The sequence below is a fragment of the Anomalospiza imberbis genome, chromosome 5 (genome assembly GCF_031753505.1).
Source record: "Anomalospiza imberbis isolate Cuckoo-Finch-1a 21T00152 chromosome 5, ASM3175350v1, whole genome shotgun sequence".
Classification (NCBI taxonomy): Eukaryota; Metazoa; Chordata; class Aves; order Passeriformes; family Viduidae; genus Anomalospiza; species Anomalospiza imberbis.
In genome coordinates this window covers 797,979-814,024 of record NC_089685.1, presented here as the reverse complement: position 1 = coordinate 814,024, position 16,046 = coordinate 797,979, and the positions used below count along the sequence as shown (strand labels likewise).

Sequence of the window (16,046 nt, the reverse complement as noted above, 5' to 3'; positions counted from 1 at the left end):
ATTCTGGGAAATGCTGTGGGAATTCTCCAGGCAGGGAAGGGCTGAGGGAATTCTCCAGTTTGGGAAATGTGGGAATTCTCCACTTTGGGACCTGCTTGTTCCCTTTTCCCCTCTGGGCCATTCCAGGCTCCTTCCCCACTTCCCTCTGGAATTTTCCAGGATTAAAATGGAATTGTGGTCTGGAAGCAAGCAGACATTTGCACTCCTCGTGTTTTTCCATGAATATTTATCATGGGAGCAGTGAATCCAAACAAACCTCGGAGCGTTGATTGCGCTTCCCTTCCTCCAGCTGCCAGGAATTTTCGGGAGCCTCTGGAGGCATCTCCGGGCTGGGAATTCATCAGGGAGCTTTGGGTGTGTCCTGCTCCCCCCAGGGAGCATCCAGACCCCTTTGGAAAACAGGGATCCATGTTTTCCTTTGGAAAACAGGGATCGGGCTGCTCCGAGCGGCGCTGTCATGGTAACGGACGGGATTCGTTTTGCCGGGAGAAACTCGGTAAACAGACCTGGAATAAAGTCTGGGAAAGGTGTGGGAAGGAATATCTGGAGCTCGCTGCGGGAATTGCTCCGAGTTTTGTTCCTTTGTTGTCTCCTTCCCGGGATTTTCCCACTGGGAATTGTGGATTCCGGAGGGTGGGATGAGGTAGTGTTCCATAGAATTGGAAATCTGGGAATGTCCTGGTTCTGGATCCTGGAGTTTGGACTTGGTGGTTCTTCTTCTTCATCATCATCATCATCATCATCATCATCATCATCATCATCACCACCACTATCATATTCTTTCCTTTCCCATCCTTTCCCACTGGGAATTGTGGATTCCAGAGGGTGGGATGAGGAAAACTTCCAAAGAATTGGGAATCCGGCAGGAGTCTGGGAATGTTCCTATTCTGGCTCCTGGAGTTTGGGCTTGCTGGTTCTTCATCTTCACCATCATCATCTTCATCTTCTTTGTCACTGTCTTCACCATCGCCGCCATCATCTCACCCCTTCTGTCCCTTTCCCTCCCTTTTCCCCCTGGGAAATGTGGATTTAGGGGGGTGGGATGAGGAAATATTCCCTGAGCTGGGAATCTGTCAGGAGTCTGGGAACGTCCTGATTCCAGCTCTTCGGGAATTCGCTCCCAGTGGTTCTTCATCATCACTGTGCTCACCCAGCCAGTTTGGAACTCCAGAATCCCGGGATCACTGAGGCTGGAAAAGAATTCCAAGGTCACAGAGTCCAAGTTGAGCCCGATTCCCACCAGAACCCTGAGTGCCACCTCCAGGAATTCCTTGAACGTTTCCAGGGATGGTGACTCCAAAGCTCCCTGGGCAGCCCCTGCCAAGGCCCAACCCTCCTTCCATGGAAAAATGATCCCAAAAATCCAATCTGGCCCTTCCCTGGCACAGCTTGAGGCCGCTCCCTCTTGGGAAGTTCTTCAGGCAGGACTTCCGTTTCCCGGATTTTTTTCCAGGGATTTTCTGTAAGGAGCGATGGAGTCCCAAATGAAACATCTCCGGAAATGTGTCCCATGCCGGGGTGACACCTGGCCCTAGTGGGACATCCCTCTTCTGGTAGCCCCCATGGACACGGATCAGGGGTGACCTTGCAGTGGTTGGATCCCATTTTCTGGAAGGGCTTTTCCAACCCCTTTGTCACCAAAATTCCATAATTTTGGTCCAGCTTTCCCATTGGGATGGCCTTGGTGGGACATCCCACTTCTGGTGGCCCCTGGGGACATGGATCAGTGGTGACCATGCAGTAGTTGGATTTCATTTTCTGGAAGGGCTTTTCCAACCCCTTTGGCTCTGAAATTCCATAATTTTGGTCCAGCTATCCCACGCGGATGTGGTCCCGAATTTTCCATTGTTTTGTCCAGCTTTCCCATTGGGCCTTGGTGGGACAATCCTCCTTCCTGGTGGCCCTTGGGGACACGGATCAGTGATGACCTTGCAGTCGCTGGATTTCATTGTGTGGGAGGGTTTTCCAACCCCTCTGGCTCCAGAATTCCATTGTTTTGTGCATTTTCCCATCGGGATGGTCTTGGTGGGACATCCCTCCCTGCTGGTGGCACTTGGGGACACAGATCAGTGGTGGCCTTGCAGTTGTTGGATTTCATTGTCTGGGAGGGCTTTTCCAACCCCTATGGCTCAGAAATTCCATAATTTTGTCCGGTTTTCCCCTTGGGAATAGCCGGTTGTGGGTGCTGAGGACAGGGGGTGCTGACAGGATCCGGGAAGCGCCGCTGCCGGGAGAAATTCCCACACCCGAGGTTGGAACTCATCGGAGAACGAACGCCTGGCGTTGCCACGGCAACAGGAAGAGTTCCAGGAGTCTGAAATCCTCGGACTTTGAACCTCAAATATTCCTTGGGAAAATATTCCAAGCACGGCCATGCTCAGCCTGGACTGCTCCATTCCCAATCCCGGGATTTTCCTTCTCCTGGTGGCCTTGGAGCATCCTCAGGATGCACCTCTGGAAGGTGCCATAGGAATGGTGGCCCCCTTGGAATGGAGGCTCTGGGAATATCCCAGATCCAGAGGGCTTGGAATTCCCTGTTCCCTGTCTCTTGTTCTGGCTGGGAGTGGGAGCAATCCTTGTTTTTCCCAAAGTTTTGGCAGCAGGAATGGGCTGGATGCAGCCGATTCCAGATTTCCCGCTGGATTTTGCCACAGGTGCCAGACAAATTTTAGGGGTGTTAAACTTTGGGATGGGAATGAGCTCATTAAACAAAATATCGGAAAATCCCATTTTCCTGGAAGTTTGGTGTGCAGGGACTCCACGGTTGAACCTCTTCCCTTTCCAGAACATCCAGATCCGTTTTGTGGATCACGGAACTGTTTAGGCCGGAAAAGTCCTTTAAGACATTGAATCCAAGAATTCCCAGCACTTCCAAGGCCACCACTGATCCATGTCCCCACATTCCACTTGAAATCCCTCCAGGATGGGGATTCCACTCCCGGTCCCTCAGTGGAGCTGGAGTTTGCACTTCTAGGTGGATCTGGGAGGTCACTTTTCCCCGGCATTCCCAAGGACTGGGAGGGAATTCAGGGCAGGAAGTCATTGGTGATTTGTTCCATGTGTTGGATATTCCCATCTTTCTCTTGGCACATTCCTGGAGCTATGGAATAAGGACTTGAAATAGGAGGAGCAGCCAGGATTTGCGGAAGCGCCGATCCCGGTGGCAGCTGGACTGTTGGAATTCCACTGGTCCTGCCTCAGTCCATCAGAGCTTCCTGAGATGCCACTTCCAAACCCTTCCCGGTGCTGATCCATGGTTGGATTCCATGGATTCCCAGTGCTGGGAGAGGAGCTGGGAGCAGATGGAGGCCTTCCATTCCCTTCTTCCCAACCCAGCTCCACAGGAATTCCCAACCCAGCTCCACAGGAATTCCCAACCCTTCTTCTCCCCCATCCTCTTCCATCTTTCCCCACAACCGCATTCCCAACACCTAATCCCATATTCCCATCTTTTTTGGGCCTTAGATTCGCACCTCATCCCATATTCCCATATTTTCTGGTGTTTGGATTCCCACCTAATCCAATATTCCCGTTTTTTTCCCAGTGCCTTTCCGAGAAACTCCCAACCTTCTTCCCAACCCAACTCCACACCCATTCCCAACCTTCTCCCCCACCCTCTTCCATCTTTTCCCACAACCACACTCCCAACACCTAATCCCATATTCCCATTTTTTCAGCCTTAAATTCCCACCTAATCCCACATTCCCATTTTTTATTCCCAGTGCCTTTCCAAGAAACCCCCGACCTTCTTCCTAAGCCAACTCCACACCCATTCCCAACCTTCTCTCCCACCCTCTTCCATCTTCTCCCCACAACTGCATTCCCAACCACTAATCCCATATTCCCATATTTTCTGGGGTTTAGATTCCCAGCTAACACAATATTCCCATGTTTTTCCCAGCGTCTTTCCAAGAAACTCCTGACCCAACTCCACATCCATTCCCAACCTTCTCCCCCACTCTCTTCCATCTTTCCCCCACACCTCCCAGCACCCTAATCCCGTATTCCCATTTTTCATTCCCAGTGCCTTTCCGAGAAACTCCCAGCTACACCAAGCGCCGCCGGCTCCTCGGCTCCGGCGGGTTGGCATCGCCGCGCGTCCTCCAGCGCTCGGCCAGCGACAACAACCTGAAAGCCGAGAGCCGCGCCTCGTATTCCCCGGTGCCGTCCCTCCGGAGCCTCCCGCCGCAGCTCCTGGTCCAGATGCAGGAAGCGGCTGCCGGAATCGCGGCCTCTGGAATGGCAGCCGGGGACGGGAGCTTGGCCAGCTCGGGCAGTGCCCGCAGCGCCCACAGCCGCTCGCCCTCGCTGCAGCGCGTGCAGGAGGAGAGGGAGGCCGAGGCGCCCTCGCTGCGCCGGAGCAGCCGCGGGAAAGCCAGGTGTGGGATCGGGAGTGGGATCCCGCGGATTGGGCTGGGGTGTGGGGTGTGGATTGGGCTGGGGTGTGAAAGGAATTAGAGTTGGGAATGGGATCCCATGGATTGGGGGATGTGGGAGGTGTTAGTGATGGGAATGGGATCCTGTGGATTGGGCTGGGGTGTGGGAGGGGTTGGAGATGGGAATGAGATCCCGTGGACTGGGGGCGTGTGGAAAGAATTAGAATTGGAAATGGGATCCCATGGATTGGGGGCGTGTGGAAAGAATTAGAATTGGGAATGGGATCCCATGGATTGGGGGATGTGGGAGGTGTTAGTGGTGGGAATGGGATCCCGTGGATTGGGCTGGGGTGTGGAAGGAATTAGAGCTGCGAATGGATCCCATGGACTGGGGGTGTGTGGAAGGAATTAGAGTTAGGGATGGGATCCCATGGATTGGGTTGGGATGTGGGAGGAGTTGGAGATGGGAATGGGATCCCGTGGATTGGGTTGGGGTGTGGGAGGTGTTGGAGATGGGAATGGAATCCCACGGACTGTGAGAGTGTGAAAGGAGTTTGATGGAGTTAGGAATGCGATCCCATGGATCCCATGCAATCCCCATGGATTGGGTTGGGGTGTGGGAGGAATTAGAGCTGGGAATGGGATCCGATGGGTTGGGAGAGTGTGAAAGGAATTAGAGTTGGGAATGGATCCCATGGACTGGGGGATGTGGGAAGGTGGGAAGAGTGGGAAAGGTTCGTTGTTCTGATGAGGAGCAGGGTTATGGTGGATCATTGGGTTTTCCATGGGTTTTTCCTGCTATTCCGAGGTCAGATCCAGTTTTTCCCTGGGTTTTCCCTGGGGTTTTCCCTCCATCCACCCCTCCTCATCCCAGTGATCCCAGTGTCAAATCTGGTTTTTCCCTGGGTTTTCGCTCCATCCCATGCTCAGATTCCATTGCTCCCTGGGTTTTTCCCTGGGTTTTCCTGCCTTTCCATGCTCGGATCATGGATACCGTGGATATCGTGGATTAATGGATATTGTGGATATCGTGGATATCACGGATATTGTGGATATGGCATCCGTTGGTTCCGATGGGATCGGGATTGGGATTGGATCTGGTGTTATTCTGCTCCTCCTCATCCCTGCAAGCCATGTCCCATGGGAATGTTGGTTTGCCTGGGATTGGGAATGGTCACTGGTTTCGGTGTCCCTGATGTGTCCGGGGATTTTGGGTCATCCCTGTGGTGCCCGCGGGGTCCAGATTTGGATTCAGATGATTCTGTTGGAATTGTGGAATCCTGGAATGGGAAGGATCCTGAGGCTGATCCAATTCCACCCCATTCCAAGGGCAGGGACACCTCCCGCTACCCCAGGTTGCTCCAACCTGGCCTTGGAATTTGGGATGTGCTGGAGGCAGATCCAGAGTGGGATACAGAGGCATCAGGAGGTCAAAAATAGTGTGGGATTCTAAAATCCATAGTCTTGGAAATATTCCCAAAATTCCCTGGAGCAGCTCTGCCCAACTCTTTGTCCAAACTTCCCGAGGATTCCTGGAGCTTGCTCTGTGATTCCCAACCTTTTGCAGGGAAAATATCCCTCAGAAAGAGCATTTTGCTCCATTATTTCCAGGTTTTTTCAGGGATAGAGGGGTCGTGGAATTCATTCCATGGAGCTGGGGCAGGAGAAATTCCCAGGTTTGCAATCTGAACAGTTCAAGTTGGAAAAAAAAAACTTGGAAGTTTTAATTCCCAACAAAAACACCTTCACTCCACGGCAAGGAAGATCCATAATAACCGGAGTCTTCTCACATTTTCCTGGGAAAATCCCAGAGAAAAATGGATTCTGGGGCAGGTTTTCCAGGGAATATCAGGAATATTTAGTGTTGTCCCAGTTTTTTATTCCAAGGGAGGTTTTCCAGCCCCTTTCCCAGCTCCCTCCCTTCCCTTTTCCTGCTCCAGCACTGCTCCCGGAATCCCAGGGGATGCCTCAGCCATTCCCAGGAGCAGCAGGGCTGGGCCAGCAGGAACTTTTCCATGTGTTTTTTCCAGGTTTTAGTTGGATCCCTCCTCCCTCCCGGCCGTGACTCTGACTCATTCCCCTCGTGCCGGAGCCTCCGGAGCCTCCGCGCTTTTCCCAATCCCACTCCAACACCACGAGTTTCCCCATCCAACTCCTCGTGCTGGGATCATCCCTCCGGATATTTCATTCCTTACATTCATCCCAGCCTCATTCTCAGTTTTTGGAGCCCTCTGGATTTGGGAAGGATCTTGGATCTATCCTGGTTTTCCTGCCCAGCTCCCGGCGCATCCCAGATATTCCCATTTTGGGAAGGGAGGCTTTGGCACAGGGTATCATCCCCTGGATCTGGGAAGAGCTGGGAGATTTTTGGGATCAGCTCCTTTTCCCACCGATCCATGGCAATTCCCCCTGATCCCACATTTCTTCCATCCAGGCTTTGTTTGCTCCGGTCTTTTTTTCCTCCCTAGGGAATTCAGTGTCTGAATTCCTCCAGTTTTCCTTATTCCCATTTTTTCCCCTCTCCTGGACACACAACCCAAGTTTCTAAGATAATTCTTGGAATGCTTTAATCCCTCCTCAACATTCCAGCCAGGCTCATCCCAAAATCCTTCCTTCATTCCTGCTGCTCCTTTCCAGGTGGGATCTTCCCAAAATGTCCCCATTTATCCCAGATTTCAGCACCTTGGAATTTCCACATCCATAGGGAAATTTTCCCTCTCTGCCATCAGCCAAAGGAACACCAAGAATTCCCAGCAATTCCTGGGATTTTTTTTCCCCGCTGCTGTTGGATTTAGGGAATTAAATGAACTGTGGGAATTCCCTCCATGGGCATTTCCCGGTGGGATGCAGAGGTTTGGAATTGTCCAGGAACAATTCCAGGTTTCCAGGTGGTGTTTGGAGTCAAATCCCACCCCTGGAAGTGCCCACGGCCGGGTTGGATGGGGCTTGGAGCAACCTGGGATAGGGAAAGGTGTCCCTGTCCATGGAGAACAATCCCGGGAATGTTGGGGAAGAGATCCCAGGAATGTTGGGAAAAGATCCTGGAAACTTTAGGGAATGGATCTTGGAAATGTTGGGAGAACAATCCTGGAAGTGCTGGGAGAATCATCCTGGGAATGTCAGGGAAACCATCCTGGAAAATTTGGGGAAAAGATCCCAGGAATGTTGGGGAAAACATCCTGGAAACTTTAGGGAAAGGATACTGGAAATGTAGGGAAAACCATCCTGGAAATGTTGGGGAAATCATCTGGAAACTTTGGGAGAATCAGCCTGGGAATGCTGGGAGAAGGATCCTGGAAATGCTGGGAAAAAATCCTGGGAATGTTGGGCAGAGGATCCCAGAAATGTTGGGAGAACGATCCTGGGAATGATGGGGAATCCCTGGGGCTGAAGTCGGATCCACGGCCATCGACAGCTCCAGGTGCCACCCCCAGATCCCACCAGCCTGGGAAAGGGGGACCGGAAATCCTGGAAAATAGGGTTGAAAATCTTGGAAAACAGGGTTGGAAATCCCAGAAAACAGGCATCAGAAACCCCACAAAATAGGGTTGGAAATTCTGGAACCGTGTCCAAGTGCAGGGATGGAGAATCCCAGGATGCTCCCAGAGAGAGGAATTCTCCTAAGAGCAGGAATTCTTCCTAATTCTGTGGGAAAATTCAGGAATTTTCCCTAATTCTATGGGAATTCAGGAATTCTTCCCTAATTGTGTTCAGTAATTCAGTAATTTTCCCTGATTCTGTGGGAATTCAGGAATTTTTCCCTATTTCTGTGTGAAAATTCAGGAATTTTTTCCCAATATCCAATCTAAAATTCCTCTAGCACAGCTCGAGGCTGTTCCCTGGGACTTCCTGGGAGCAGATCCCAAATCCCAGCCGGCTGCTGCCTCTGCCATGGAATTCTGGAGGGAGAAGGTCCCTCCTGATCCTCTTTTTCCAGGATGACCCTCCTTCCAGATGCTCTTCCTGGGATTTGGGCTCCTTTTCCTGGGAAAGAGGGGTCGGGAATCCTGGAAAACAGAGCCAGGAATTCTGGGAATTCCCAAGGGAAGCGTTGTTTAAACCAATCTCGGAATCCTCCCCCTGGAATTCACTTCTGATCGTTCCTATGAAATCCCATGGAAATGAAAAAATCCTGGATTTTTGGGATCTTTGGATGCATTGGAAGTGATTTTTGGGAATATCGTGGTCCATTCGTCCACCTGGAATGGGAATTCTCTGGGGGTTTATTCCAAGTTTATTCCCAAGGAAGTTTTTCCATCCTGGAATGGGACAATTCCCCATGGAAGCACCACCAGGTGCCCAAGTCCAGCCGGACTCTTCCATGGGCTGGAATTCCTTGGAATCAGACATGGAATCCCATCAATCCCACCTGGAATTCCAACGGGATGGAGGTGATCCAGGACAAAAATTTCCATGGAACGCAAAACCCAAGGCAGGAGGAAGAGCTGCTGCTCCTTCCCAGAATTCCCTTTCCCTCCGGAATCCCGTGGGAATCCCGGCAGGAGGATGTGGGCACGGAGTGTGGAGAAATCCCGGATCCACCAGGAATTTTGGGAATCTCACGGGCTGCTTAATCCCCGCTGTTGGATTTATCCGTCTGCCGCTCGGAAATCCGGGATGAGCTGGGGATTCATGGAATGCAGGCCTGGAGCCTTCTGGTGTGGGGAGATAAAAGGGATGGAGGGAAAACTCTGCTGGAAAAACACCCGGGAATTCAGCCCCATGGAAAAGCTCCAACCCCATCCAGGCAGCTTCGCTCCTGGAATTTTTTTACTCATGGAATTTTTTGCTGATGGAATTTTTTACTCATGGAATTTTTTTCCTCATGGAATTTTTCTCCCCATGGAAAGGGGGGTCAGGCCTCGGCAGGGGCTGCCCAGGGAGCTTTGGAGCCCCCATCCCTGGAGGTGCCCAAGGAATTCCCGGAATTCCGCTCAGGGCTCTGGTGAGGGGCTCAGGATGGGCTCAGTGACCCTGGAATCCTTTCCCAGGCGCTGGAATTCTGGGGTTGGTGCTGCAAGCCGAGCTCTTCCCACACTTTTCCCCCGGGAATTCCTGGGGCTCTTCCCGCCAGGAGAGAAGGGAGCGGAGCTGGGAAAGGCAGGAAAATTCCAGAGGGAGCCGGGAAAGGGCTCGGCCTGGGCACAGAAGGAGGTGGCACAGGTGGCACTGGAGCACAGGGTGGCACTGGTGACAGGCGGCACAGGGTGACACAGGTGACAGAAGGGCGCCCAGGGGTGGCACGAGTGGCACTGGGGCACAGGGTGACACAGGTGACAGTGGGACACAGGGTGGCACGGGTGACACTGGGGCACAGGGTGACACAGGTGACAGGTGGCACAGGGTGGCACAGGTGACAGTGGGCACAGGGTGACACAGGTGACAGAAGGGCGCCCAGGGGTGGCACGAGTGGCACTGGGGCACAGGGTGGCACAGGTGACAGTGGGCACAGGGTGGCACAGGTGACAGTGGGCACAGGGTGGCACAGGTGACACTGGGGCACAGGGTGGCACAGGTGACAGAAGGGCGCCCAGGGATGGCACGAGTGGCACTGAGGCACAGGGTGGCACAGGTGGCAGTGGGCACAGGGATGGCACAGGGGTGGAACAGGCTGGCACAGGTGACAGTGGGACACAGGGTGACACAGGTGACAGGCGGCACAGGGTGGCACGAGTGACAGTGGCACCCAGGGATGTCATCAGTGCCACTGAGGAATGGGACGGCACGGGTGACAGTGGCACCCAGGGATGGCACGAGTGGCACTGGGGCACAGGGTGGCACAACTGGTGGTGGCACCCAGCGTTGCTGTGGGTGGCAGTGGCACAGATTGTCACCGGTGACAGAGGGGCAGTGGTTGGCACAGGTGACAATGACAGTGTCACTGCGGGTGGCACTGAGGCACAGGGTGGCACAGGTGACAGGCGGCACAGGGTGGCACGGGTGACAGTGGCACCCAGGGATGTCATCAGTGCCACTGAGGAATGGGACGGCACAGGTGACAGTGGGACACAGGGTGACACAGGTGGCACTGGGGCACAGGGTGGCACAGGTGACAGGCGGCACAGGGTGGCACAGGTGACAGTGGGACACAGGGTGACACAGGTGGCACTGGGGCACAGGGTGGCACAGGTGGCACTGGGGCACAGGGTGGCACAGGTGACAGTGGGACACAGGGTGACACAGGTGACAGGCGGCACAGGGTGGCACAGGTGACAGTGGGACACAGGGTGACACAGGTGACACTGGGGCACAGGGTGGCACAGGTGACAGTGGGCACAGGGTGACACAGGTGGCACTGGGGCACAGGGTGACACAGGGGTGGCACAGGGTGGCACAGCAGGTGACAGTGGCACACAGGGGTGGCACCGGTGTCGCTGTGCCTGGGCGGGGCTCTGCCCCATCGGAGCATTCCCGGGATTCCCGCAATTCCCCCAGTTCCCGCAAATCCCGCAATCCCTGAAATTCCCGCAATTCCCGCAGTTACCCCACAAAAATTGGGGGGGGGGAAGGTAAATATGGAATTGGGGTGGAAAAATATGGAATTTTGGGGGCAAATATGGAACTGGGGGCACCGCGGGCACCCCCGAACCGGGAATGGCACCTGGGGACCCTCCCATCCTGTTCCCATCCTGTTCCCAACCTGTTCCCATCCTGTTCCCTTCCTGCTCCCATCCTTCCCCCCTCCCTTCCCTCCATCCCGCTCCCATCCCGCTCCCTGCTCCCTGTTCCCCGTGTCCTCCCCGCCCCGCAGCCGCTCCCTTCGCTGCCCCCATCCCGATCCCATCCCGATCTTGTTCCCACATCCGATCCCGATCCCATTCCGACACCCATTCCCACTCCCATTCCCATTCCCACTCCTATTCCCACTCCCACTCCTAATTCCAATCCCATTCCCACTCCCTCCCCGGGGCAGCGCCGGCAGCGGCCGCCAGGGGGCGGCTCCGGGCCGGCCCCACCGGGACAGGGAGCGGGCTCGGGATCGGGATCGGCTCCGGGAGTGGCATCGGGATCGGCCCCGGGATGCCTGTGGCATGGTCCCACACCCATTCCCGTTCCCACTCCCATTCCCAGACGGGAATGCGGGTGCTGCTCGACAGTCCCGGGATCGGTCCCGGGAGCGGGGTCGGTATGAGGAGCGGGAGCGGGATCGGTCCCGGCAGCGGGATTGGGATCAGGAGCGGGAGCAGAATCGTGATCAGGAGCGGGATTGGGATCAGGAGCGGGAGCGGGAGCGGGGTCGGGACCGCGCCGGCAGCGGGGGCGGCGGCGGCGGCGGGAGCGGGGGCGGCCGGTCCGGCGGCGTCCCCGCCCGCCGGGGGAGGAGCCGCGGGCTCCGGCCCCACCTGCCCCGGGCCATGGTGCGCCGGAGGGAGCGGAGCGGAGCGCGGGGCGGGCGGCGCCGCTGCGCCATGGAGCCGGCGGTGGCGGGCGGCGGCCGCCCCGCAGCCGGTGCCGCTCCAGCCTCCGCCGCTGCCCGCGCCCGGGCGGCGCCGCCGGGGCCGCGCTGAGCCCCGCGGGGGCCACCCCCGGCCATGGCGCAGCCCGCGGGGCGCGGCGGGGCGAGCCGCGAGCTGCCGGGCATCAGCACCGTCACCTACGTGTTCGTTTACAGCCCCGCCGGCCCCGCCGGGCCCCCCGCCGGCCCCGGTGCCGAGCCCGCGCCCCACGCCGCGCCCGCCCCGCTGCGCGGGCCCAAGCGGAAGCTTTACAGCGCCGTGCCCGGCCGCAAGTTCATCGTGGTGAAGAGCTACGCGCCGCAGGGCGATGGCGAGATCCAGCTCAACCGCGGCGAGGCCGTCAAGGGTGAGCGGGGACACCGGGACGGCGGCGGGGACGCGGGGACGGCGGCGCGGACAGCGGGACGGCGGCGGGGAGCGGCCGGGGAGGGCGGGAGGAGCGGCGGGGGATGCTCCCGGTGCTGGATGCGGCAGCGGCGGGGCCGCGGCTGGGAGGGATGGGATGGGATGGGATGGGATGGGATGGAAGGGTGGATGGGGAGCGGTCAGGTGTGGGGTGGAGGGATTGGTGTGTCCTGCCCACCTGTGGGGCTGCGGCTTTTGGGGTGTCCTGCCCACTGGTGGGGCTGCAGCGCTGTGGGGTCTCCAGTCTGGTTGTGGGGCTGCAGCGCTGTGGGGTGTCTAGCCCAGCTGTGGGGTTGCGGGGCTGTGGGGTGTCTAGCCCAGCTGTGGGGTTGCGGGGCTGTGGGGTGTCTAGCCCAGCTGTGGGGTTGCGGGGCTGTGGGGTGTCTAGCCCAGCTGTGGGGCTGCAGCGATGTGGGGTGTCTAGCCCAGCTGTGGGGCTGCAGCGATGTGGGGTGTCCAGCCCAGCTGTGGGGTTGCGGGGCTGTGGGGTGTCCAGCCCAGCTGTGGGGCTGCAGCGCTGTGGGGTGTCCAGCCCAGCTGTGGGGCTGCAGCGCTGTGGGGTGTCCAGCCCAGCTGTGGGGCTGTGGCTTTTGGGGTGTTGAGCCCACCTGTGGGGTCTGCAGGCTGGTTGTGGGGCTGCGGTGCCTTGGGGTGTCCACTCTGCTTGTGGGGTCTCCCGCTTGTTGGGCTGCAGCTTTGTGGGGTGTCCAGCCCACTTGTGGGGCTCCAGAGCTGTGGGGTCTCCAGGCCACCTGTGAGGCTGCAGCTTTTGGGGTCTCGAGCTCAGCTGTGGGGCTGCAGCTCTGTGGGGTGTCCAGCTCACCCGGCTGGTCTCCAGCCCAGTTATGGGGTTGCAGCTTTGTGGGGTGGGGCTGCAGCTTTTGGGGTCTCCAGCCCAGCTGTGGGGCTGCAGGGCTTTGGGATCCCCTGGCCAGTTATGGGGTTGCAGTGCTTTGGGGTCCCCAGTTCGGCTCTCTGGGGCTGCAGCTCTGTGGGGTCCCCTGGTTGGTTTTGGGGCTGCGGTTCTGTGGGGTGTCCAGCTCATCGGCTGGCCTCCAGCCCAGTTATGGGGTTGCAGCTCTGTGGGGTGCCCAGGTTGGTTGTGGGGCTGCAGCTTTGTGGGGTCCTCAGGTTGGTTTTGGGGTCCCCAGGTTGGTTTTGGGGCTGCGGTTTTGTGGGGTTCCCAGTCCTGTTGTGCGGTTGTGGGGTCCCCGTCCTGGTTTTGGGGTCCCCAATCCCGATTTTGGGGTCCCCAGTCTGGTTGTGGGGCCGCAGCTTTGTGGGGTTCCCAGTCCTGTTGAGCAGTTTTGGGGTCCCCAATCCTGGTTTTGGGGCCAGAGATCTGTGGGGTCCCCATCCCGGTTTTGGGGACCCCATCCCGGTTTTGGGGACCCCATCCTGGTTTCGGGGCTGGAATTCTGTGGGATCCCCAGTCCCGATTTTGGGGTCCCCAATCCCGGTTTTGGGATCCCCAATCCTGATGTTGGGGTCCCCAGTCCCGGTTTTGGGGCCGCACTCGCGGCCGGCCCCGCTCCGGCTCCGTTCCCATTCCCGGCGTTCCCATTCCTGTCCCTCCGGGGCCGTGTCCTTGTTCCCCCCGCGCCCATCCCGGCTCCGCTCCCAAATCCCATTCCTACATCCCGAATTCCCAACCCCCCTCGCCCATTCCGGCTTCTCCCGGATCCGCTTCCAGAGCTGCAGCGGGAGCCGGGAAATTCTCGTGGATAACAGCAGGGAAAAAATTATGGATAACCCAGGGAAAGAATTTCATGGATAACGCCACGGGAATTTTCGTGGATAACACCAAGGAAAATTTCATGGATAAAAGCGGGGAAATTTTCATGGATAACCCGGGGGAATTTTCCTGGATAACGGCAGCGCTGCCGTGGGGTTGGGCTGGGAATTCTGCTGGAAGCTCGGAATTCCAGCTGCCAGCTTCCCGAGTAAGGGAATTCCCTGCCAGCCGGAGAATTCCACAGTTTTTTTCCCCCCCGGAAAGTTTCGGGAGCTTCTCCTCCTCTCCCTCCTCCGCGGTTTTTGGCGGATTCCTGGCACGACGCGGGGCTGGAGCCTCTGGAATGATGGGAAAGGGAGACCGGGAATATTCCCAGGTTGGAATTGCGGCTCCCACATTCCCGCTGCCCTTCCCATGGATTTGTTTTCCCTGCGGGAGAGCGGGAGCCGGCTGGGAAGGAGGGGCTGTGCTGAGGAATTCCTGTGCATTCCTTGGAATTCCAAGGGTTTCACGTGCGATCTCGGCATTCCTGGGATGCAGGTGTGGAATTCCAGGATCCGGAAAGGATTCCTGGGATGTGAAATGCTTTTCCCGATGTTTTCCCCCCCACTCCTTTTCCCGGCATTTCCTCGTGCTGCCGTGGAGTGGGTGGTCCTGGAGTCGCTGCCACAAAATCCTTGGGATTGGCTTCTCCATCCCAAAATTCCTGGCGTGTGATCTCCAGGGAAAAACAACCCGTGGGAAGAGGGAGGAGGAGGAGGTGGAGTGACCCCTGGGAGCGGGGATCGCTTCCCGCTGGATATTCCCGGAGTTCGGGAGGATGAGGAATTCAGAGCCAATCCCTTCCCTCACGGAATTTCTCCAGGAGAGGCTGATCCGTGGATTTTTGGGAATCTTGGCAGCTCCGGAACGGCGCTGCTTTGTCACGTTCCATGGATTTGGGAAAATCCCGGATCCACCCGGGGGGTGGCCGGGAATGTTGGGAGAGGCTGGAATTGGAGGAATTGCGGCCAAGGGAACTCTCCAGGGTTCTGGAATGATGGGGGGGGGGGGGGTGTGGAATGGTGGAGATTCCTGGGAATGGAGCTGGAAGGGTGGGAAAAAGTTTGGGAATTAAAGGGATTTCTGGTTGAGGATGGGAAGCCGGAATTTCAGGAATTCCAGACAAGGAGCAGCCTGGGACTCTCCAGGATCCTGGAATGATGTGGGGGATGATGGATCTCATCCCTATCCATGAGATCATTCCCACCCCATTCTAAGGGCAGGGGAATTCCCACCATCCCGGGCTGCTCCAGCCTGGCCTTGGACATTCCAGGGATCCAGGGGCAGTCCCAGCTGCTCTGGCAATTCCAGCCCAGCCAGGAATTCCTTTCCCAAAATCCCACCCCAAGCTCCCTTTTCCCAGTGGGAAGCCATTCCCTGTGTCACATCCTTCCATTCCTTTCCCAAATTTCAGCTCTCCTGGAGCCCCTTTAGGGCCTGGAATGTGCTGGAAGCTCTCCCTGGATCCTTCCCTTCTCCAGGGGAACATTCCCAATTTTCCCAGTTTTTCCTCCCAGCTCCAGCAGCTCCACATCCTTCCTGGGATCCTTCCAGATCCCATATTCCCGTTTTTCACTGCATATCCTGAGGTCAGCTCGTTCCTGTGGCCTCTCCAGTGCTCGGAATTCCTGGGAAGTTTTTCCTTCATCCCAAGGTCAGGAATTTCTCCTCCTGCTCCTGGTTTTTCTTCGGGGAAGGTCATTTGGGAAGGGTTGGGAAGAAGCCAGGATGCAGCTACTTCCCGGTTGGAAAATGGTCTGAGCCCTTGGGAATGCCATCTGTCCCAAATCCCGCTTTTCCCCGGGCTATATTCCTTCATTTCAGGTCAGGCCAGGATTTTTCCATTGGGATTTTTGGGATTTCAGGTCACCAGGGAAAGTTTTGTGGAATTTTCGGAGCCGCTACGCTTTGAACTTCCCAAAATCCAAACTTTTCTGACTGGAAATCCAAGGAAAAATTTTCTGCTGGATATAGGGGGGGTGGGGGGGAATTGGGATTTGGGTATGGTTTGGTGGGATGGCCTCAGGATTT

The 16,046-nt window shown here is 56.8% G+C and overlaps 1 protein-coding gene across 1 annotated transcript in view; it reads left to right on the top strand.

The window, feature by feature from the left end:
* The window catches only part of SHANK3 (SH3 and multiple ankyrin repeat domains 3), a 133,321-nt gene that overhangs the window by 41,517 nt on the left and 75,758 nt on the right, over nt 1-16,046 (top strand). Inside the window, 2 exon segments of the mRNA XM_068189315.1 lie at nt 4,025-4,379; nt 11,989-12,179. Coding sequence (XP_068045416.1) covers nt 4,025-4,379; nt 11,989-12,179 — 546 coding nt within the window.